Below are 26,199 nucleotides of genomic sequence, written 5' to 3'. Positions count from 1 at the left end.
ATCATTATTTTTCTTCGTGTCGTTTGATTTTTTGGTTTTAAATTATAATACAGATTTCAGTTGTATTTTAGTTGTCTGTATGTGAATGTCTGTATACTCAAGTATGATAATAACCGTATTAAATAAATACATTAAAGCATATGTTTATAGTTTTGATTAAGTTGAATTAATTGAATGCACTGAATATCCTGTCCTTCTGACAGTTAGTGGCGCGTTAAATAATACCCAGCATCCATTGTTTATCTATGTTAGTAGCGGGAGTATCTGATTAGAGGATGCTCTCTTGCTGACTGTTTTATGTTGCAAACAGAAGCATCAACTTAAAAAATTGCAGGAAGCTATTTACTGATAAGAGATATTAATAGATCACTTACTTCGAAGGCCGCGTACTTTTTACGATAAATGAAGAGACACGAAGATCTGTTGTCTGGTGTAAAATTAATGGAAACCCCTGGTATACATGGTGTGAGATGATCTGCTGCATTGTTGACGTTATTTACTTAGTACCTGTAGTGTAATATTGGCTGCCGTTGTGGGAGTTATTATATAACTATGTGTCAGGATTACCTAACAATTTAGTAATAGTTTCAGTATATAGAATATTTTGTACTGACGGAATATAGTATTCAGCAGAATTAAGAAGGTAAGAATTATTTCTATTTCATAATAATATAATTTATACATGTATAATGTAATAACAATGAAATATTACAAAGCAAATACTTTTTTACTACAAAACTCAAAATCGATGTGGCAAAGATGACAATTCACCCATTCTCAACTGTAATTGTTGAGTTGATGGTAAAGATATGTTTTCAGTCAAATGTGTTCAAACCTTCAGTCCTTTTCAAAGCCTTTTAAATTCTCATCCGCATAGTTTTCAAGTATTCGCTTTTTAAAAGTCTATCAAGTAAGAAGACACGTGTATAGTATATACTAACTGGCATAGTACAAAGAAGCCTAAACAAGCGTAAGTATTTGGTAATATTTTGTAGCAATTTTAAGATTCTTTCAGATTTACAATAATTATAAATTCATTTTGTTGCTAATAAAGGTCAGAGTAAACAGAAACCCCCTTTCTAACATTAATTGCATTGGTAGTAAAACTATTGCTATGCGCTGATAAACAATAAATGTTAAAATGTTGATCAGTTATAGACTATAGTATATGTTGTGTTCATTACCGGTGATACTCTTCACACAAACCAGTGGGATATTCATTCAGTAGTTGTGAAACAATTTATATCTCCTACATGAGCATGACATACTATAGGCCACCTGTGATTAACATTTCCTCGCTACTTTAATAGTAAATACCATCACGAAGATGATCTATGTTAGTATTGAACCCCTTGTTATCCTATACCATTGTTTAACTCGTAGTTCTCTAATAGGTTGATAAGATTTGACAGTAAATACCTTCTGGGACTGATAACAGTGTGTCTATGTGTAAGATTCTGCAATTAATGTATAAGTGGTGGAATGTCGTGCCTTCTCCAGGCAGCTAGGTCTTATTTTGGAAAAGTACCAAGTTACTACAAGTTACATCTTTACCCAAATTACCGAGAAGATCTTAGTAAACCATGTTTAATATTTTGTTTAGTAATTGGTTTCTAATTCAGCTATTTATCAAGTTTTAAATATATTAACCCCTTTCCCGTTCCTATTGGATACCTTCGCACCTATGGACTAAGTTTCCAGGCAACTAATTTGCGTTAATATTTTAAGTCTTGTTTTTGTTACACTATTTTTACGTACAGTAGAGCTCAAATGTATACTTTGTGATCATGACTAAAAATTATCAAACTACTCATTATCGAATCCGCAATCGCACTTACTTTAAATCTTTTTTTTTTTCATAAAGTATTGTAAAGTTTACTATTGAGTTTGGGGTGTAATACGACAAATCGTATTAACGTCAATGTGCAATGTATTTTGGAGTTTTTTTTTCAAAATTATAGTTATATCTTGGTACACGACTCAAATAAGTGTATCATTGTGTACCAGCGCAATCATAAACTTGAAATGCACTCAAAATTCGTGGTCATTCTTACAGAAATAATTGAACAGAAATAGTTGAAAATAACCAAATATCCTGGTGTTGTTTTTTTTTTGTGAAGTTGAAATAGATGTAACAAAATTTTGTTTCTGAAGTGCTTGCTAATAGCATTGTTGAAAACACTTTTTTTTTTATTTAAATGAAGGAATATGTATATGTCAACGGGACAAGACTTAGGTATTATCTCCTATATTTGACAAAAATTGCGGATTGATAACAAATGTTTATGTATCACTCAACACTTTAATTATTTCAAATAGAACTCTGAAATCGTGAAGACACTTTACTACTAAAATTTTATTGACGATTAAGACGGGATCTTGGTGATTCAGTTGTAAGCTGAACCAACCGAAAAACTTGGACTATTTTCACTTTACTGTTTTCGTTATTTGATCGTTATTTCTCACATTTGCATGGTAGCAATAAGCCAACTATATTTTGTGTAGACAGTTATTATAGGTGTACATACTTCATGTAGGTTTTAATTGATCTTGACAATATTTCACCTATCATTTCTCCAAAGCTCATTGTGGACTAGTCTTTTCCCATGCAAGATACTCATTCTGTCATCTTCATTTGGTGTATTGGATGATTGTAAGGTACATGTATACATGTCCGTCTGGCTGGATTTATCTTACCTTGACCTCATTAACATGGGTCATTGATAATGTAAATGTTATGTGATAGTTGTCGTAAATCCTACATCTTAAAAGACTTTCAAAATAATCAAGCCTGATCAGAGGAGCGGATGACATTTCAATGTACAGTTCTGTATGTTCTGCTGACTCGGCATCCCTTATACATAAAATAATATATCAGGTGGTAGACGACCTTGTTCAACATAACACTCGAATATTTTTCCCTTGTCATGAGTCAAAGTCAAAGATTGTATTGATATAAAATCCAAAATATCCGTTCAGATTGATTCTAAACACGTAACATGATTAAGCGTAAATCACCGTGAGCATAGTTCTTACAAGTCAGGTTGGTTCAACTCTATCAGACTAAATTATGAACTTAGAGTCCAGTATATTATAACTACATCTTTCGTGATGATTGCTTTTTGCACACGTGCACCCTGTGTACTCTCTTTATATACTTTAATGTCAAATAGATTAATAAATTAAGGCGAACACTAAACATATGGTCTGGATCATAATTGCTTCACTCAGTGCATTCTAAGAAAACAATACATAGTTTTAGAGTTGGCGAAAGCATCTATGATGTATTTTGTTACTTAATGAATGGCTATTATCTATTTTGAATTTTGAATTTATTGAACCATAAAACTAATTTTTGACTCTTCACATTGAATAATCCGCAAATTAGTTTTATGGTTCAATAAAATCAAAATAAACTATTGCCATTCATTATAAATATATTTCTATCAAAAATAAGGCTCAAAGAACGTTTTATATTATTTATATAAACAATAACAACGTACACACATGTTGGCGTATGAATACACAACGTCAGAGTGGGCGTGTCGCCATCAAAATTGACAACATACATTGAAAATAAAACTAATAATTTTAACCAATCAGAAGACAGTAAATACACCAAATTTATTTATTGTTTTATAAACATGATTACTATGAAAGATTGTAACGTAAAAACAATATATGCACGAGCAAGAGTTAAGTGACAACCTTTTGGTTGTTTGGTTGTTTTATATACTGTTGCTCCTCCAGTCTTGATTAAACCAATAGTTTCCAGTATCGAAATGCTTGTGATATCCCCGAAACTAACAGTTATCATGTTTATATGCGGAGGTATCGGGTTTGATTCAGTAAATGCACATTTCTACACATTAGGCCATGCAATGAATATAAGAACTTCAGACATATTTTAAAATAAACTTAATGAAAGCAATTCTTGTTTTAAATTATTCGCCTTTATGATTAAGTCGAAAGTTTCTTGATTTCATACTTTCTTTCTTTCAAGAACTGCATAATAGAATAACTGTAAAATAAACAATTAAGCCAACTGCTTTGATGTCTTATGTTGTGTTCTTTAATTGTATGTGATATTGTGAGAATCAAGCGTTAAATGTTTTTCTTAATTATCTTACGCAAGTTTACAAATTGCTTGACTATTTTCCATGTGTATGTTATTTCGTATATTAAGATTGCACTCAAGTCAAACATTACGTTACCACTCTCATTTACTGTTTTAACAGCAACTATTGCTACAGTTTTCGTATGTTTAAAAATGTGTTGTCCTACTTGCCAGTAGCATAGAGTCAAGAAAAATAAACATTTGTTGTAATCCAGTAAAAAAGTGTGATTCATCGTTTTTGAAAGGATATATCTCAATATTTATGCAAGAGCTTATACTTTATTCAAAGGTGAAGAAAGAATCGCCGAAAGTTCTCTTTAATCAAAATAAGAAAGAAATTATGCTAAAACAAAAATAATTACATTTCTTTCTTCACTTCAGAAAAAAAGACTACAATAGCGCTAATCGCATATTACCAGCCTTAATTACAAAAAGAATGGTAAACCTGTATAATGTGATATGTTTTCAGCTACAGAGTCAGTCCGTCGTTTGTATAAATTATCTTCTTTATATTATATGTGTGTGTACCGGCGCTGGACGTTTGCGCTTTTTCAAAGGACATTTGAGCTTTTTAATGGATATTTGCGCTTCAATTTATAGGAAATTTTCATGCGCTGTTCAAAAAAGGAATATCGTAGAATAAGATTTAGCCACTAAGTCAGTAAGTGTTAAACAAGAGTATTAAACAAATCCCAATTCATAGATAAACCCGCACAACATAATTATATTACATGTGGTTACGTTGCCGCTTTACAATAGACAGAAAATGTATTGTTAAACAAGGGAGTAAAATGATGTTATAATGAATATCCTATGCTAGAAATTAAATCCTTTTTAATTAATTTAAATAATAGTCATAACATTTATAACTATACTAAGAAAGAGAAATGTCTTGCACTCTAAGGTTGATAAATATTCTTTTATCGAAGTTACAACGAGCAAACCAATCCTACATATTGACTTGCCTCTTACATTTCTTATTTAGCCATGTAGATAGATTAGAAATGTTTAAATTCGGACGAATTTATGAGGGAGAATTTAAACTCTATGCTTGTGCACTTGCAAAAGATACCACACGTTTGCCGACATAGAATGAAATTCAAAACAGTGTGGCTGTGGCAATTGATTGACACATTAAATTCATCCATTGACTGGGACAATTTACGTGAACGTTTGTCTGTAACGACCACTGTTCACGACGTACCTACGATAGACATTTAAACTGTGGGGTCACCAAAGGTTTCTTAACGCCTTTAATTATAAAATAATTCGAAAAATTAATCAGGAATAACCTTTATGTTTTGATTTATATAATTGATATAAATCAAAACATCGTGTTATTTCTGATTAATTTTTCGAATTACTTTATTAAGGTGTTGAGAACCTTTGGTGACCCCATAGTTTTAGTGTCTTTAAAAAGTACATAGTGAGCAGTGGTCGTTACATACAAACGTTCACCTAAATTGTCCCAGTCAATTGATGAATTTAATTTGTCAATCAATGGCCACAGCCACACTGTTTTGAATTTCGTTCTATATGGTATTGTCGAGTTAAAAAATCTATGTAATATTGTTGTTTACATAAAAACATTTATCTTAAGTGCTGATGTTTGGTTTACTATTTTCGTTTCCTGAAATGATAAGCACGTAAGTATATACATATGAAAATTCGTATTATCACAAGATATGTATCTCAAGAGTTCAAGGAAACTGCCGTTTATCTAACTTCATCTAACTGCTATAACATCATATAAAATCTATTTGGATCAAAATAAATATATAACATAATGTAACTTCAGCGACTAGCCAAAAATTGGTGTAAATCTCCTCCATGTCAAACAAAGTTATGTTACTATATGTTACTTTAATACGTGGTGGAGATTGATCAACATCCGAACTACAGTCAATCTGACTTTTCTATATATAACATCTACTAGTATGTGACCTATAAAATTACCATTCTCTCTTTTACTTGGTCTGGGAAATGGATGACCAAGAAAAATTCAACTATCTTTAGCGATGATGAACACGTGGCAAGGGATCTGTGAGAGAGTTAACCTGTCACTATAGCGATGGCGGACACGAGGGATTTATGAGATAGTAGACATGTTACTAACGATAGCGGACACGAGGGATCTATGAGATAGTAGACATGTTACTTAACGATAGCGGACACGAGGGATCTATGAGATAGTAGACATGTTACTAACGATAGCGGACATGTGGGATCTATGAGATAGTAGACATGTTACTTAACGATAGCGGACACGAGGGATCTATGAGATAGTAGACATGACACTAGCGATGGTGGACACGTGGGATCTATGAGATAGTAGACATGTTACTAACGATAGCGGACACGAGGGATCTATGAGATAGTAGACATGTTACTAACGATAGCGGCCATGTAGGATCTATTAGATAGTAGACATGTTACTAACGATAGCGGACACGAGGGATCTATGAGATAGTAGACATGTTACTAACGATAGCGGCCATGTAGGATCTATTAGATAGTATACATGTTACTAACGATAGCGGACATGTGGGATTTATGAGATAGTAGACATGCTACTAACGATAGCGGACATGTAGGATCTATGAGATAGTAGACATGTTACTAACGATAGCGGACATGTGGGATCTATGAGATAGTAGACATGACACTAACGATAGCGGACATGTAGGATCTATGAGATAGTATACATGTTACTAACGATAGCGGACATGTGGGATTTATGAGATCGTAGACATGCTACTAACGATAGCGGACATGTAGGATCTATGAGATAGTATACATGTTACTAACGATAGCGGACATGTGGGATTTATGAGATAGTAGACATGCTACTAACGATAGCGGACATGTAGGATCTATGAGATAGTATACATGTTACTAACGATAACGATAGCGGACATGTGGGATTTATGAGATAGTAGACATGCTACTAACGATAGCGGACATTTAGGATCTATGAGATAGTAGACATGTTACTAACGATAGTGGACATGTAGGATCTATGAGATAGTATACATGTTATACTAACGATAGCGGACATGTGGGATTTATGAGATAGTAGACATGCTACTAACGATAGCGGACATGTAGGATCTATGAGATAGTAGACATGTTACTAACGATAGTGGACATGTAGGATCTATGAGATAGTATACATGTTACTAACGATAGCGGACATGTGGGATTTATGAGATAGTAGACATGCTACTAACGATAGCGGACATGTAGGATCTATGAGATAGTAGACATGTTACTAACGATAGCGGACATGTGGGATTTATGAGATAGTAGACATGTTACTAACGATAGCGGACATGCTGGATCTATGATATAGTAGACATGTTACTAACGATAGCGGACATGCTGGATTTATGAGATAGTAGACATGTTACTAACGATAGCGGACATGTGGGATCTATGAGACGGCGTTTTGCATTTGCGCCGATCTGCATTTCATTTGCGCCAATTTTTTCTTTCATTTCCGCCGATTTATTTTTTCATTTGCGCCGATTCTTTTTACAGGTAAATCACAGGTGAATAGATATAAGAAGATGTGGTATGAGTGCCAATGAAACAACTCTTCCATCCAAGTCATGTTATATTTCATTGATCATTGTAGACTTCTTCTTTTAGCCACTTGTACAAATGTAATAAATTGTCAATCATAACATGTATTGTTGTCCCCTGCTCACCATGGGGAGGTGGAAGAAGGCCTACAAGATACATCTACAGACTTTTCCCTTGGCCGTATCCGTAGTTCTTTAGCCTCTGTCTTTCCGGTCAAATGCCACATGGTTATGCTCGTTCTGTGTTTTGACAAACTAGTCAGACTATCAGAATCCGTGGTGACCCTGGCTTTACACGATTATAGGGTACTTTGTAAGATATGTTGTTATGTTTCAAGACACCGTGACCTTCCGATATGTATGGCCATCGATGATCAAAGAATTGACTTCTCGGCTCGTTTCAGTGTGCAATATGTCCATCATGTTACAACGAAGTTTCAGAACAATATGAATCAAAATTATTTTAAACATAAGTGAACAACATTTATAACCAGATTTTACCAATGGTATAGTACATGCATTAACTTACCTGTAAATCTAATCATGAGCAAATATAAAATCGGCGCAAATGAAAGAATAAAAAAGTTTTAAATCGGCGCAAATGTCATACGCCCCTATGAGATGTTAAAATTTTGCTAGCGATGGTGGACATGTGGGATCAATAAGATAGTAGACATGACACTAACGATGGTGGACACGTGGGATCTATGAGATAGTAGACATGACACTAGCGATGGTGGACACGTGGGATCTATTATATACTAGACATGACACTAGCGATGGTGGACACGAGGGATCTATGAGATAGTAGACATGACACTAGCGATGGTGGACACGAGGGATCTATGAGATAGTAGACATGACACTAGCGATGGTGGACACGTGGGATCTATTATATACTAGACATGACACTAGGGATCTATGAGATAGTAGACATGACACTAGCGGTGGTGGACACGAGGGATCTATGAGAGAGTAGACATGTTACTAACGATATCGGACACGATGGATCTATGGGATAGTAGACATGTTGCTAGCGATGGCGGACACGAGGGATCTATGAGATAGTAGACATGACACTAGCGATGGTGGACACGTGGGATCTATTATATACCAGACATGACACTAGCGATGGTGGACACTAGGGATCTATGAGATAGTAGACATGACACTAGCGGTGGTGGACACGAGGGATTTATGAGAGAGTAGACATGTTACTAACGATATCGGACACGATGGATCTATGAGGTAGTAGACATGTTGCTAGCGATGGTGGACACGTGGGATCTATGAGATAGTAGACATGTTGCTAGCGATGGTGGACACGTAGGATCTATGAGATAGTAGACATGACACTAGCGATGGTGGACACGAGGGATCTATGAGATAGTAGACATGACACTAGCGACGGTGGACACGAGGGATCTATGAGAGAGTAGACATGTTACTAACGATAGCGGACACGATGGATCTATGAGATAGTAGACATGTCACTAGCGATGGTGGACATGAGGGATCTATGAGAGAGTAGACATGTAACTAACGATAGCGGACACGAGGGATCTATGAGATGGTAGACATGTCACTAGCGATGGTGGACATGTGAGATCTATGAGATGGTAGACATTGCATACTTTTTTTCTTATGATGCTCTGTATAAGCCATACACAAGGTGTCATTTTTAGACAACATGAAGCTTGTAAACAAGCTCGGTGACGTAGCATTTTAATCAAAGTATAGAACATATTTCAATATATACAACATTTAGGCAAAGATTTAAAAGTTCACCCATTTGTTGTTTGATACTCCCACGTACACCACCACAAGTCAATCAGATACTTAAAAAGACAGCATTACAACAGCTGATTAAATGCTACAGATCTCAATCTGTGATAGATAAAGTTATATATTATCTCTAGTGATATCTAATCATCTTTCCGGAAATACTGGATTTCAGTTCTTTAATTGAGGCATAACCGAACATCATGGTAGATAAGATGAGCAATGATCAGTACAGAAAGCAAATGTTTTTAAAATGACGGTAAATTGTAAGATTAAACATTATCTGCCTTTACTTTGCAAATTTCCTGTAGTATGTATTAAATAAAATGATTTCACAAAATTAAATACATACTAGCAGTATAGATACCCTTGTTTGGATAGCTAGGAATTGTACGTTTCTGACTTTATTCAACGCTGGTGTTAAAATTTAAATTTCTAGCACTGAACTTGTTAGCTAGCGTTTCAGTTTAAATATGCAGCGCTTGACTTAAAAATCAAGAAATGGAGTTTATAACTCCAGAGCTTAAACTTGACCTCTTCAGTGCTAGTTACATTTGCAGCCTATTATACTTATTAGTTCTGGATTTTACATGTCCAGCACTGGATTCTATGCATGGCCATAGCGCTGAGGTTTACCTCCGGCATTATGGTTAACATCTTCAGAGCTAGACACGACGACTCTTTGTCTATATGACACACTTACATAGCTCTGTAGATGTTCGTCATGGTTAAAATTAGAAGTCTTAAAGTTTTTTAAGTTACAAAAAGGAAAGACCTGACAGAGGAAAAATGTTCCAAATGTTGAGCTCTACTGCATGTTTGTACATTAAAAAATCAAAAGTGTCAGACGATTTCTCATAGGAGTTATTGCCAGTAAATGACAACGTTTATTATTTTTTGTAATTTCTCCTTTTATCTTGAAAATTACATAAGACAGAAAAAAACTTTATAAGCGCAAAAATGAACAGAGAGACAAGATATACAATTCAGGCAATATGGAGGAAATCCTCCAACGACTCCTTATTATAGATCTTTATTGGAATTATTGACGATTTTTGTGTGTTTTCCCTTACATGATAAAATTATAATAGATAAAAAGACCCTTTAAATAACAAAAATGGCCATCAAGGCAAAATCTACTAGAAAAGCAAAATTTGCAGATACAGCTAGTAGACTGTCACCCGTTATAGGAGTGATTACCCTTTTGGGTATAACTAAAGAGGCTAGAGAAAACTATACTAACTAAACTTGCGTTGAGGTGATACTTTTTTGTTGCTCTGTGTTAAAGGCCTCACTGTGAATTTGAGATGAAGAACAGTAATAAAAGCACTGTTGCTTTGCATTTTTGCGCTGTACATGAAGTGAATTTGTGCCATGGAGGGATACCCCATATCCCTTGTTTTTTTTTTTAGTAAATGACCAGCTATAAAAGATCAACAAAACAGAGATTTTTGTCATGAATTTTATTCTTTTCTACAATTTTGGAGGGTGACATTTATTAAATATGAACATATACTAAAGTTAGCGACACAGGCACTTAAGAGCCTCCAGTTTTCCTATTATCTTGAAAACTATACAAAGTATAATGAATATAGAGAAATTTTGAATTACAGTATATGATCTAAAATTAAGATATGGAAAAATTGTCTGTCAACTTCTTATTAGAGTTATTTTCCTGTCAATTGTTAGCGTTGTTTTCTTGTATCTAAAAAGTATAATAGGATAGACACGCAAGTAAAATAATTATATGGAGAAAATTGTCCGATGACTATTGCCCTTAAAGACGATTTTTACAAATTTGTTGGCGTTTTGCCATATATCTTAAATATTAGAGAAGAAAAATGGGGACTTTGAAAAAAAAATGATCAACAAGGCAAGATCTACAAACGAGATGACGATACAGTTAGTACTGTATATAGTAAAGACTGCCACTCTTTGATTGAGGATTACTTTACCCTCTTTCGTGTCTTGAATTGAATTTTGTTTTCACAATTTTACGTTATTATTATCCAAATGATTCATTTAGATGAAACCAAATAATTATTATAAAATTTCAACTGTTTTCATTGATAAACTTAAATATTGATCAATTAATGACAGATATTACTTTAAACAAAGACGGCGTATTCATCATACTGTCATCGTTAATCATTAAATGTTCTTTGTAGTGAAATTATGATTTGTTAAGACCTTTGTCAATTTTGTAATGCTTTGAATAGATTGATTTGTCTCGTTTTCATAAAAGATAATTGCAAAAGACCACATTTTGCTAATTCTCGCAAGATGTAATTAAAAGCCGGTTTACCTAAAATTTAAAAATTACAATATTCATTATTTTCTGCTATTCATGGGCCATTATTATGGAAAAAATAGTAGATTTACTACCAATTTATCCTCGTTGTAAACTTATTCAATATAAATGAGATAAACACCAAAAAGACATGACGACATAATACTGTCACATCAATTATTGTTGAAAGATAGGTTTAGAAAAGTTGGTACAGTGATATTGAAAATGCTTAAAGGATCTTAAAGGTATTCTTTTCATTTGAAATTTGAAATCGAATTTGGTGTTGAGAGATGTTTAACATACTCTAATAGAGCGCATTTTAATTCAAACGGAGGGGATTTTATGATGAGCTGGTATAAATACCGTACCCAACGTCTCTGTATTCCAGATTACTATTAAAATAATTATTTTTGCTATCGTATACGACAGATTTTTATCTATGTTTCCCGAATCACTGCAAAACAAATATGGATTTGGCAATAGAGTACAGCAAATATTGAGTGTACCAATAAAGGGCCATAGGGTGTTAACACTCTTCGGCTGTTATCTGCTCTTTGCCCGAGTTGTTGTCTCTTTGACATATTCCCCAATTCCATTAATCTCAATTTTACTCACATTACAATTGGGTATACCAAACATCTTATAGTTTCCCCAAAATAATACCACTCTTTTATAATGCACAGAAATTTTTTTGGTGGGATTCGTATTTCCCAGTCTTTAGTTTTCTAAGTTGTGTCTTTTGTACTATTATTTGTCTGTTTGTCTTTTTTCTTTTCAGCCATGGTGTTGTCAGTTTATTTTCGATCTATGAGTTTGACTCTGGTATCTTTCGCCCCACTTTTTTTAACACAAAACTTGATATCAGGCAATTTACTGACTACATAGCACCACGAGTGTTGACTTTTTTACTTGACGAGCTATATTTAAGTACATTTTGTTAGATTAATATTAGTCGAATTCAGTATTTTCCACAATTTGTTACATAGATAGGCATCAGAATGGGACACCAATTTATTTTTAAAGACTTAACACTGTACTTTATCTAGTTGTCTTTTGGGTTATTTTTGTCGTATAGTTAAGTTGTATTTATATAGAAAAATAAGGGAAATAACTCTTTTAAACTTTTAGTTTCGATCAATGTTTCATTACATGTTGTAACACCAGAACACTTTTTCTGATAGTATCGGATGAGTTTATTTGACCTTTGAAATATTAGAAGTCTGCGTAAAATAACAATATAATACAACACATGCTGTGCTAAATTAAATGCATTTTACGAATATTAGATATAATGTTATATGGTTGTACAAGCTTTGATCATGTGCACATTTTAATATGAAGAAAAATGTGCTTCGGTCAACGCTTTTACACACCAATAAATTCATAAAAAAAGCATTCAATTCTTGATTAAATCAAAAGGCATCAGTAAGATAAAGAACTGGGAGATAAAAAAAAGTTTGCGTGTCTGTTGATTAATAATGTAAATTCAAACGGCGCCAATGAATGTTTTATTTTTGTTTCAGATTAAAATTTTACTTTAATTTGTCTACACATATTATTAATATTGCATTAAGTGTGGTTTCATTGAAGGTACAACATATACATACATACTATTCAGATTCATTCATATAATTAGTGGTGTCTTCTATCTTGTAAGTCAACCTCCTTCATATATCAGCCATCTGTAAAACAATGTGCGTTACCATGGTTGATGAATTTCTTAATATTCTAGACCTTTTTATTCATTTGTTATGGATCCTTCACGAAAGTGTCAAAACTGTAATAAAAAGTCTTGGACCATAATAATTATAAATATGGGCAGATCCATGCGAGGTGAACCTATTCAAGTAAATTCAAGTAAATTCAATAATGTTGGCGCTCCTCTGCGATTTCGGACAAAAGCAATTAGTCCAGTATTTTATCTTTATCAAATTTACGTAACACATAAACATAAAGAGATGTAGTGTCATTGCAAATGGACAAATGAATATATATGTGACAGGTCACTGCACAGCCTTCAACGATACGCAAAACCCATACCGTATAGTAAGATCAATTTAAGGGAGCATTAACTACGGACTTGATTAAACACCAAAATAATATGATTATTGTTTTGTTTCAAAAATAAAAGTCATATAAATAAAACCCATAAAATGGAAAAGACCGAAAAATTTCTCCTCAATATCATTCCATGCACTTAAAAAAAACCAACAGCTATTGAACAGGTCGCAGTGAGGACTTACCACATAAAAAAGCTCAGAACTCATTGTAAGTTATAGGCGACACTTATAAGGGACTGAGTTTGTTTGATATCGACCAGACAGTAATCATCAACCAAGTGATTTTCTGTATATAAAGAAAAAGAAAAAGACGACTACGCTTCAACAGTACATTGATGAAAACACATGCGCGGGAATATTTAAGTCGTTATCTTATAGTTGTTGTAACGAGGTAGCCGTCCACATGTCAACGTGTTCAGTATACTCGTGACATTGGTTTCTGGATTTACCAGTGCATAACGTGAGATCTTTCCAACTAACACAAGATATTGTCTATTTACATATTCTAGAGCTGGATTTTTTGGTCCATGCTGATCATTCAATTTTTTAAGACCATTCGACAGTATTATTTCACAAGTAATAATTATTGTCCTGTTAAGTGTTTTACTAACAATGTAAAACTCGCTTAATGAGTTATCTTATATTACGTTCTTGTTACCTCAAGATGATAAAAAAAAAAAATGAACGATTTTGCAGTTGTTTCTAAATATACTCTTCATTCGCAATAAGAATGTTTGACTGAACAAATAAACATTCAAATGCCTCCATGCATCCATTGTAAACACATTGATGATCACTCTATATAATACTAAATTGGTTTTAATTATTGGCTCTAATTATACCCCACGCAGCGAAGTTGCGGAGGGTATAATGTTTTTGACCCGTCCGTCCGTCAGTCAGTCCGTCCGTCCGTCAGTCCGTCCGTCAGTCCGTCCGTCAGTCCGTCAGTCCTGTTTCTTGTCATCGCAACTCCTCTCAAACCACACAACAGAATTTCACGAAACCTTTTCAGATAATAAGGACATACTATGTAGTTGTGCATATCGACGGGAAATTGCGATTCAATTTTTTTTTCTAGGAGTTACGCCCCTTTGAACTTATTTACTTTAATGTACTACTGCAACAGTTTGTCATCGCAACTCCTCTCAAACCACACAACAGAATTTCACGAAACCTTTTCAGATAATAAGGACATACTATGTAGTTGTGCATATCGACGGGAAATTGCGATTCAATTTTTTTTCTAGGAGTTACATCCCTTTGAACTTATTTACTTTAATGTACTACTGCAACAGTTTGTCATCGCAACTCCTCTCAAACCACACAACAGAATTTCACGAAACCTTTTCAGATAATAAGGACATACTATGTAGTTGTGCATATCGACGGGAAATTGCGATTCAATTTTTTTTCTAGGAGTTACACCCCTTTGAACTTATTTACTTTAATGTACTACTGCAACAGTTTGTCATCGCAACTCCTCTCAAACCACACAACAGAATTTCACGAAACCTTTTCAGATAATAAGGACATACTATGTAGTTGTGCATATTGACGGGAAATTGCGATTCAATTTTTTTCTAGGAGTTACGCCCCTTTGAACTTATTTACTTTAATGTACTACTGCAACAGTTTGTCATCGCAACTCCTCTCAAACCACACAACAGAATTTCATGAAACTTTGTAGATAATAAGGACATACTATGTAGATGTGCATATCAACAGGAAATTACGGTTCAATTTTTTTTTCTAGGAGTTATGTTCCTTTGAACTTATTTGCTTCAATGTACTTCTGCAACAGTTTGTCATCTCAACTCCTCTGAAAACACACAACAGAATTTCATGAAATTTTATAGATAATAAGGACATACTATGTAATTATTCAATATTTTTTCTTATACAATTTTTTTTTCTTATACTTATTTAATTTCTCCAATGACAATGTGGGGACGTGGGGTATGTGAGCGTGCTCACTAAGGTTCTTTAATTAATCATATGTTTGAATATCTTCATTCCAACTTGTGGAGAAATCGTTGATTCTAAAAGTTTCACAGTTTCGACATAAACATAATTTAACCGAAGGTGAATTCGGTGCCCCGGAAGGGTAAGTCGTTTCTGCTCCACTAAAGTGACATCCGTCGTCCAAACTCAGCTTAATGCATTGTGAAGTGAGGATGACACAATTTGACTTTGGGGTCAATTGAGCAGTTATTAATAGATTGACATTTTGAGCAAACATTTGATTTCAGAATGTTGTCTTTTGAACCATATCTCCAAACAATCAGATCGGGAATGACATTGGAAAGAACAAAACCACTGTAGATTTTTTTGGTCAGTAGGTAAACTGTCAAGGTAACGTTAGCTTTCTCTCAACATTTGACATAAAGTGTCCACCACAGTACTCGATTAAAAAATCTGTTTCATCTGCTATAAAATCACAAAGATCACAACAAATACAATGCATATGCTATAAGATATATAAATAGCTAACATCATTCTGAATATTGATTGTCAGTTTTTAGGAAGTACAGTTCAAATAAAGGTACTAACATATATATCACAATATCAAGTCATTAACTAAAACAAATAGTTAAATGTATGAGACAACATCGAATATTGACCGGTCAATAAAAACTATATCCATTTTCCCGATTTTGGTTAGAATGAACACTAAAGTTATAAATGCTTTCGCGCTTTGGTATAGCTGGTAATTTTGTTGAAAACACATTTTGGTGTTTAAAATAAAATAAAAAAGATACAAAAATTGCCTCCTTCAAAGGTAAGTCATTAAATATTTGTGAAAAGTTTAGAGATGTTAGATTGGTGATCTATCATGTTCTGTATTTGAAGTTCATGAATTTATCCGATCATAGGAGTTTCATAGTTTGCTCGTAATTTTAAGGTATTTTAAGTTTTATTTTTTTCTTCAGATTTTTAAAATCATATGAAACTTTTAATTTTAAAAAGTCACATATTTTTGTATTCTTTATTGGCTATAAAATATGTAACCGGTTATTTGTAACCTAAATGGGGGTTTGGGTGAAAATAAATGAGACCTTGATTTTTTGGGAGCAACTCTGTGTTTTAAACATGCATAACACATTTGATGTATTATACCAAAATAGTGTCTAAGATGTCTTATATACATATATACATATCTTAATTTGTGTCAACATTGTTGTCTTCAAAATTCATTCCAAAGTGTGTTTCATATGAGCCATGACCGTCTCCTGTTTGTTTGTCATAAATGGGGTTTTTTTTTTTTGCTTTTTCCTCTAAACCTAACTAGTAATCCCCAAATACTGAATTAACAGAAACATAATTGTAATTAAGTCAGTTGAACCAAAAACTAAACATTTGAATAAATCATCATTTCTATTTAAACAGCTTAAATTCGAAAACTGTTTTCGAAACTTTTTCATTATGTATTCAGTGAAATTTGAGACCTTATTTACGATTATGTATGAATCATATTTTTATGATAAAATCCTTGAATGTTAACCGAAACAAAAGAAAAAAGACATTGGAAAATAAATTATTGATTATTGTTATAATTACACCATTTTTATCAAAAAAACATGTTTGTTTAAAAAGAAGGATGTTTGTGGTTTCATTGTACGTAGCCGACAGTCAATAGGATGGATTCTGATTATGCAATATTAACCAATGGAATAACCATGGTATTTAATTTCAAACAGCCATATAATCTGAAATGGCGTTATAAACGTTTAATGTGATAGCATTCTTGGGTTAATCACCTTTAGATTATATATATTTGAAGATAATATTTGACCACTTTTAAATGCATCTCACCTCAAATGACATTTTAAAGAGCCCCTCCTAGCCCCAGAACTGATTTAGTCCACACAATAGGACCTCGGGTATTCTGATGAAATATGATAAAGATAAAAGAATGTTATGTGAGAGAAAATTAAGTGATTTATCATAAAAAAAATATATGTTGAACAGAAAATTACTTGTCAAAGCGAGCATGGCCTGAAGTTAGTACAAGTATTCAATGACAATACACAGTGGAGAGAAAGGTAAAATTCACTTTTCATTCAAATACAGAATTTGTTTTGCATTATTGTTTACAAGTTATAATTATCATTTTTGAAGTTGAATTTCTTGTCAGATTTATACATAATTGATAAAATGAATTCAAGTATCTTTATTTATGTTTTATCTTTTATGGTGTTGTTGCTAAGTAACTTTTGAATATCAGGACTGAACAGTTGGCAAGCATTTCTTTGTTTACAAATTCTCCGCATTAATATTCACATCTAAAACCTTTGATTATTTGTACCAATAATCCCGATAAAAAAAGATATTAAAAAGCTAATAAAGGTAATTACTTTAACCATGGAAGTATTATATTGACCAATATAATACTTCCATGCTTTAACTAAGTCAATCTATTAACGTTAAAACAATCCAATTCATATAATAAGAGGATTTACTGATGAGAATATTTTCAAAGCAAATAAAGATCTGAATCGTTTTTAATTGGTTATTATTCTAGTTTGTTTATAGTTATAATATAAAAAGTACATAAAATATCGTTAAAATCAATAGTTGATGTAAAACGGCAGCTGGGGGTGGAGTCTGATGGAGATTTATTAATAAACATATTTCTATAATAAGTTTAATCTTTTATTATATGGGTGTATGTTTTATTTATTTTTCAGTACAGTGAAGCTTGATAAAGACAATGGATTACTTTAATTTGACAATATTAACAGCGCTTTACTTTGTACCTGGTAAGTTCTTTAAATGTTATACAGACGATTTGAGTTTCATATAAAAAATAAATAGGGAAGAGCCGTACACTACTCCATTTAGTTTTAGAATGCTTCTTTGTTGTGTAATTTTATGTAAAATTTATATATGATCAACAATATTATAAAACTACAAGAAACATTCAGTTTATAATTAAACAAATGGAATGTAATATAAGATATTTGACTGCAAAATGAAAAGAAACAACAGGTGAAATCAAAGTTTTTCGCATATTTTGGTTTATATTTTCAAAAGCATTGTTGTTACTTTGGCTTTGATTGCACGTGCTATCATGGGTGATGCGTTTTATGAAGAAATTAGTACGAACCCTACTGTTATGAACATATTTGTAAACCAGTTTCCCTATCATAATTCATACAACACCTTTTTACAATGAACAAAAAACTGAGAGAGTCACTTAATTTATTAAATGATTAGACACAGTATGTTTAGGCTTATTTAATTCTGCAGTCCTGTGATTTACGAATTTTTCAAATTGTTATTATATCAAAACAGCTAAAAGTACTGACATGCATTGTGTATTTATACCAATTATTACCAATGTAAATTGTATGCCAAACTCCGCTATATATTAATGCTGTATATGTATATGTAAACTGTATAATTTGTGTATCTGTTTAATCCTATGAGCTGTATATTTGCTTACGGAATAAAGAATAATATACCAATGGAAAAATTTATTCAAAGCATATGTTGTTTATTCGGTTTTTAATTGCATTTAATAAAATTGAGAGGTCATGGCAAATAAAGCAAAGTTCCTTTTCTCAGAAATTCCAGACTATAATATGGACTTTTGTCATCAAATTTTGAAAATAAATCACTCTTATGTCATGATGTGCTAGCGTTTATTGTTTACAAAAAGTATAATAATCTTAAAAATCCAATAAAACTCATGTTGAGTCACTGAAGTGTAGCACACTGTATTAGGTGTACAAAGGGTGTTAAAAGGTCACACATTAATATTTGTTTTATCCAATATCTGAATTTATTAACTTATTTTTGCTAGCACTGCAGGCAATAATCCTCTCTCTATAAAGCACTGAAATGTCAAATATAAAAGTTAAGAATTGTACAACCAAAGGCTTCACAAAATCTTTTCAGACCGTGCAAACAAAATCTTGAAATCGGACTTAAAAGGGCTACTTTGCCAATGGTTAAAAGTAAAAAGTTCTCCGTGAATTTCCCCTGATTTTATTTATTCTTGCATGTCGTTTGAAGCGTTTATTTTTGTTCTTTGTTAAAATGTTCAATTATCAAAAGTAAACATTCAGAAATGCAGATAGAGATGTAAAGAAAAATGAAACATGCAACATTAGTTAAAATTGATTATGAATCAGATGACAAAGGCAATATGAATTATTATTAAAATCAGAATTAATCAGTGACAGCTGACTTCGGGTACTTAAAGGTTGAGTACACACGATGTGACATTATGGTCTATAAAACTTTGTTTTAACAAAGAACAGTCTTTTTTTAGAAAACATATTGATTAGGAATGTTTTAACGGACGCGTCTTCATTCTAAATGCTCTCCTATTTTTCCTTTATCATAGAAGAAGCGGATGCGAATGCCTTTCCATTTGTTTTTCCATATTTTTTTTTAAATTGTAGTTTTTACCCTCCTTAAGAGGTTGACAATTATTATGGCCGTGTTTACAGAAATGTGCTCTTGAGTTAAATACAAACGTGTGCACACAAAAGTTTTCAGTTGACATGGCAGGACCTAAGAAAAACAAGTCCTTAACCCATTTTTTTGAAGTTCCCTTTTACAATCCCACGAAACCAATTATAAACCAAACGCCTGAAATTTTTATGCTTGTGTGTTTTACATATTTCATTAAACCGAACTTTAATATTTTGTCTTATCATACATTCGGTCTCGGAAGTGTTCGCATTGAAATTTATACGTTTGTTTTACTTAATTACCTTGACCAATTCGTCGGATATTTGCGACTATCAAATACAAAAAAGATGCTTGCAAATCTTCAGATATCATTTGATCTGAATTATAATGTTTTTGAAATGAAAATACACCTCAAAATAATGTAGATGGGTATAGCACAATTTCAATCGTGGATGTGTTATTGTTGTCAATGTTAACCGTTATAACCAGTGTTGCATCAAAATCAATTACTTAGAACTCTTTAGTAACGAATCACAAACTTTACAAGCGCAATTCAATTTATTCTATCTTTGCCAAGAATATCATTTTATAGACGATCTGCAAGTAAGAGAATTTTACAACTACTTAAAGCTGAACTGAGGCGTATAGATGTAATAAGTAACTACTTGAGCATTATTACAAAAACAGATAACCATGTAAACGTTTTGTTAATTATAGAACATCATCTAAATATGTGTCACTTGATCACGAACGGTTTTGGCATATTGCTTCTGCTAAAGTACATTAAACTAATTTCAGATATTTAGTGGTAGGATATCGTTGTAAGTTAAGGTTTATAGATATAGGAAGGTGTGGCATGAGTGCCAATGAGACGACTCTCCTTCTAAGTAACACTTTATAAAAGTAAACCAGTATAGGTCAAGGTACAGCCTTCAACAAGGAGATATATACCCAAAAGTATTGAAGACAAACAATACAACATTATATATACACAACACAATGTAAACATTATGAACTATTAAACATCACAAATAGTAAAACTGGTAAAAAAAAACCTACAAAAATAGTAATGATTATGCAGGTGTGGTCACCACTCTCTTTAGTGCAAAAGACATAAATGAACGGAAAAGATATACCTGCATAATATAAAATGATGATAGAAGTAAGACCCCCGTATCGGCATGTTCAACCAGCAAAGACGATACTAAAGTGATTACAATTGTATTATATTTAAAATAATAATATTTTAAAGATAGGTCCACGGAGGAGTTGTGTATATTAATATTAATTATCTTTCTATAAGGAAGGTACAGAAACATTCCAAGAGCACAAAGATTATGTAAAAAATGTGGAGTCCTGGATGACGAATTCCATTTCTTGTTGTATTGTGACATTAACATATCATTGCGTTCTAATTTTTTGGCTTATCTAAAAGATTATATACCATCATTTTAACATCTTGATGAATTTAATAAACTCAAACACATTATAAACCCCCATTCCTGAACTTGTTTGTCATATTGGCCACGGAGTCTTCATAAAGCAGTCTTTAGAACTGAGGGGTCAGACCCATGTCAGACAAGCTCATGATTGTGTTTTATACATAAATTTATAAATGAACTTTTGAAATATGTTCTATTATATTGTATTATATTTCATTGTATTGCATTGTATTTAAAATGTACATTTGTTTGTTTGTATTGCTTGACCCTTATGGGTGTAATTTTGTAATAAAGATTATTATAATAATCTTAATTATCTTTCTAGGTGTTCTCGGTAAAGCAATAGAACATATATTTGTGAGTGGCTGTACTGATGAAGAAATGAGTATAAAATGTCCTGATAACCATAAGATTGCAGTTAAACGGTTATTCTATGGTGTTAAAAAAGACAGACGATGTGGATTGAGAGGACGAAAGTATATGGAGGACTGCTGTATTCGTACACATTCAGATTGTATTGTAATGAATGAAAGAGAATATGGGAAGTTGAATTCCTATTGTTCCGGTTTTCCTGAGTGTTCCTATAATGTGACTGTCAAGAGTGCAGTAGATGCCTGTCCTGACATGTCGCACAAGTACACAGATTACATGACTATTATTTATGATTGTATACCAGGTAAGAAGGCTACAGAAAAAAGTAACCCAGGGGCGGATCCAGTCATTTTACAAAGGGGGGGGGTCCAACTACATGTCCCCATTCAAATGCATTGATCATCCCAAAAATAATGGGGGGGGGGTCCAACCCCTGGACCTCCCTCCGCCCCTGGATCCGCCACTGCAACCAGAATACTAGGATTTAAGTAATTATTATAGCATTCAAGATCAAAAATTCACACAAGATATATTTGCAAAAATGCTACCATGTACTGACAGCTTTTCAATAATTATAACCGTTTCACTAAAGATTTGTAAACTTGAAAGAACTATTATGTTTAGGAGAATTTGTTGCATAAAAGATCGGTACTGTACTGACTTTTCTTCAGAATAATCATAAAATGAATTATAATATTCTTTCTCTGACTATTAGTTTGAGTAGCAATGCACTTTGGAATAATAGAAATTTCGAAATTCAAATAAAGAAATTCTGTTCGCTAGGTAACTTAATTATAAACTATACGTTTACCTGAAGTGGTAACATATGATGCAGTTTTTATAGACGTATTTTAATTTTTGACTTCTATAATGTGCAGTTACTACATAAAATGGGAACATATGCAGTTCAAGTTTTATATCATAGTGTGTTTGATACAACAAATATTCAGGTAGCGCGGATGTCTTCGAATTCCAACATCTTGTATTTTGAAGTAGCAGATAACAATTGTTCTAGATCTTTAATGAAATGTGCAAATTTTGAGAGTAGTTTGTAATTCGTGTGAATGAATTTACATTTTTATATAGAAAAAAATGTTTTATCATATTTACGGCTGTATTTAAAAAAAAAAAACACTATATTTTTGTTTGTTATTTAATCTTTTCCAAACTTTACCAAATGAGGGGAAATAACTCAAATAGTAAGGGAGATAGCCCAGATAAAGTAATTGTATGGTGATAGAAAAAATAGAAAGTGTTGTGAATTTATTATTTTAATGTGTAGCATTTTTTTCTTTTTCTTATCTGAAAGCATTTCACAAGAGCTATTTCTCACGTTTTATCTTAAAGTTCTATGGCCAGTGTAGTTTTCTTTTTATCACTCAAAATTCCGTGCACAACCTATACAAAATCTGACCAATTTTGCACATCCTGTAGTGTGAAAAAAGTCCGGTGATCAATACTTTTTATTATTTGTTTGAAAAGGCATGATATAAACTTCATTTTGACACAATTATTAAAACATTCTATGAATTGTCATTAAGACCACAATGCTTATTACCATAAAACACAGATCAAGTTAGAATTTTGTTGGTGTCACTTTAACCGTTCTAGAGTAATGCTCAGTTATAAATGAAAAAAATGCTGAATTTTAATTTCCGCTCTCTATCTTTAGTTTGCCTCAACTAAATGTTATGACTCGACCACATTAGCTTAAGTTTAGCTTTCAGAAGTCGATATAATGCCTTTCTTCGTCGGCTTTAAAAATAGGTTTGTAACACAGTACATGACGTATACTAGTGGCAAGTATAGATGGTGTACCATTCAGATCAGCTATTTTGTCTGTCGTAATATTAAGGATGATAATGTTACCATGTCACCACATCGAATTTTAATATTCATGACAACTTTATGACAGGCATTTTCCCTCGGATACAATATGGATATTCAGCACTCATGCCATTGAATATATAAAACTCGTCTCATATATAATGTAGAGCGTGCATACTAAGTTTCAAGTCAGGGATAATGTGTCCTTGGCGACCGGACGAACGGACCGGAAAAATAATCATTGCCCCATTCTTTCATTGGAGTGGCATACAAATATACTACTGTATGGTGTTTCTATTGTAAACGACAGAGGAACTAGTGACACTTCCGAGCCCTTGTGGGCTTAATCTTTAATTGTATGCTGTAGTATTTTGTTGAATGTTGTTTGTCTGTTAATTTTTTTCGTTTGACAATTGTGTTTTCCATTTTTCTTAATGTAGTGTATAAATGAAATATCTGCATATATATTCAGTTTGGTCAGAATATTTACAATAAGAGGTTAAGATGTACATGTATCAGTGTAAACACCTGTAAATGTAGGTCTACGTTTATGTTTTTCTGTCAGATTGATAATTAGTATGTGTGACTTTTACTATCATAGTCCTACTTAGTTAATTGTTAGTTTTTTAGTTTTGTATTATTAAATTCTTTGAGATTTTAATGCACAAGAAACGAAGTGAATTACAAACAATCGAAGTAAACATAAATGTAAATATCTATGTCATTTGATCTCTTGTCTCATAGGCAATCATACCACAGCTTTTTATTTTTATAATACATATACTAGAACATCTTACAATCATGATTGGGTTGTCTTTTTCATCTCTCTATACTTAATTACAGATTAAATTATTTTTAATGATTCCCTGCACTCAGTCTTTGTGATTTGTTTAAAGGGATCCTACAGTTTTGTGTTATCCTGTTTTGCTTTAGGATGAAAATTTGTTTTTATTTATCAATATGGTTTAAGTTTATATTAGATTGATTTTGAATTTAAAAAAATGTTGATTCCATCATGGTTTAATAGCCCATCATTTGCAGCCACAGTCGATCTGGTAACATTGCAGTATGTATGTTAAGTAGCCATCGGCCAATATGGGCGTGAGGTGCTTTTTCAATTAAATTTCCATCTTTAAAAAAATCTTAAGCTGGAAGTTGTATGTAATGTTTTAATTTGATCTCGTCAGTTTCTATAGTTTTCCTAAACTAGGAAAAAAATCTTAATGTTTTACCTTTCAGACGATGACGTAGTAAAGTTTTGCAGACCTAGTGAGAGGACAGCAAAGTCAGTTTATTTGGCAAATTCAAAATACCCATACCCAGAGAATTCATTGCACAAAAAATCATGTCAGTGTTCGGTCAGATCCGGACTCGCCAATGGGATAACTATTGAAGCTATTGATATCATGATAAGGAAAAGCAAAGATAAATGCCATCATGCATTTCGTATTCATGACTCTTATGGAATTTACCGTCATATTACCTGTGGACAGGAAGGTCTCTATGGTTACCGGTCAGTGTATGAAAGAATGGTAGCAAACGTCACATTAACGTTAGATATAGGGACTAAAGGAAAATGTTTTGTCTGGATACATATCAAAGGTAAAGTTAAACACTCAGCACATCTTGACAACAAAAGCGAGATCTGTAATCTAGTTAGTAATTCAAAGCTATTACTGAATTCATTGGCAATCAAACCACATCTTGTTTGTTTATATCTGTTTTTGTAAAATCTAAGAGGAATATGGAAATCTAACAATTGCATAAGAAATGGTTAAAAGAAAAATAAGAGAAAAAGACAAATAGACCAAAACCCAAATTCACAAACTATGTTAAAATTCAGTGATTGAGCCAGTTTGTAATTGTAATTTTTCTTTATGAACATGTTCAATAAAGAAAAACCCTTGACGATTATACTAACAAACGTTTTAATGTGTTTTTTCATTTCAGTTCAAAAACCTGAGGATTATTTGATTGTTTCATGTGACGGTGATCCTACAGCACCAGAAGGTTCAGTGTTGCCACCTATTGCGCCAGATGCATCAGTACTGCCACCTAAGTCATACAATGATACGTCGGCAGAGGTCGTCAGTCAAGGGCAAATAAATCTCATTCCAGATATGGGTAAATATCCTTTTTTCAATATTAATTCCACTGGATGGTGAACGAATTGTTATTATAAAATCCCTTTTTAATTGTCGCGTACATATCTCCGTATATATCTCCATGATATAATGGTCGACATCAACACTACCGTCTTATTCACAGCAATCATTCCGTGTTTAGGAATGTTAACAATGTT

General features: G+C 32.7%; 1 protein-coding gene across 2 annotated transcripts in view; it reads left to right on the top strand.

The window, feature by feature from the left end:
- The first annotated feature begins 261 nt into the window (after window positions 1–261).
- LOC143047191 (uncharacterized) overlaps window positions 262–26,199 on the top strand; it is a 36,095-nt gene continuing 10,157 nt past the window's right edge. Inside the window, exons 1-5 of one of the 2 annotated variants that reach the window (XM_076220182.1) lie at window positions 262–643; window positions 18,522–18,593; window positions 22,024–22,374; window positions 25,137–25,499; window positions 25,848–26,021. In XM_076220182.1, the coding sequence (XP_076076297.1) occupies window positions 18,545–18,593; window positions 22,024–22,374; window positions 25,137–25,499; window positions 25,848–26,021 (937 nt within the window). In that variant the 5' untranslated portion in view covers window positions 262–643; window positions 18,522–18,544. Of the gene's footprint in view, window positions 644–17,669; window positions 17,877–18,521; window positions 18,594–22,023; window positions 22,375–25,136; window positions 25,500–25,847; window positions 26,022–26,199 lie in introns of those variants that run through there. The other variant, XM_076220183.1, reaches the window with a different exon arrangement.

This window comes from Mytilus galloprovincialis, chromosome 10 (assembly GCF_965363235.1).
Source record: "Mytilus galloprovincialis chromosome 10, xbMytGall1.hap1.1, whole genome shotgun sequence".
NCBI lineage: Eukaryota > Metazoa > Mollusca > Bivalvia > Mytilida > Mytilidae > Mytilus > Mytilus galloprovincialis.
This window is presented reverse-complemented; position numbering and strand designations above follow the sequence as displayed.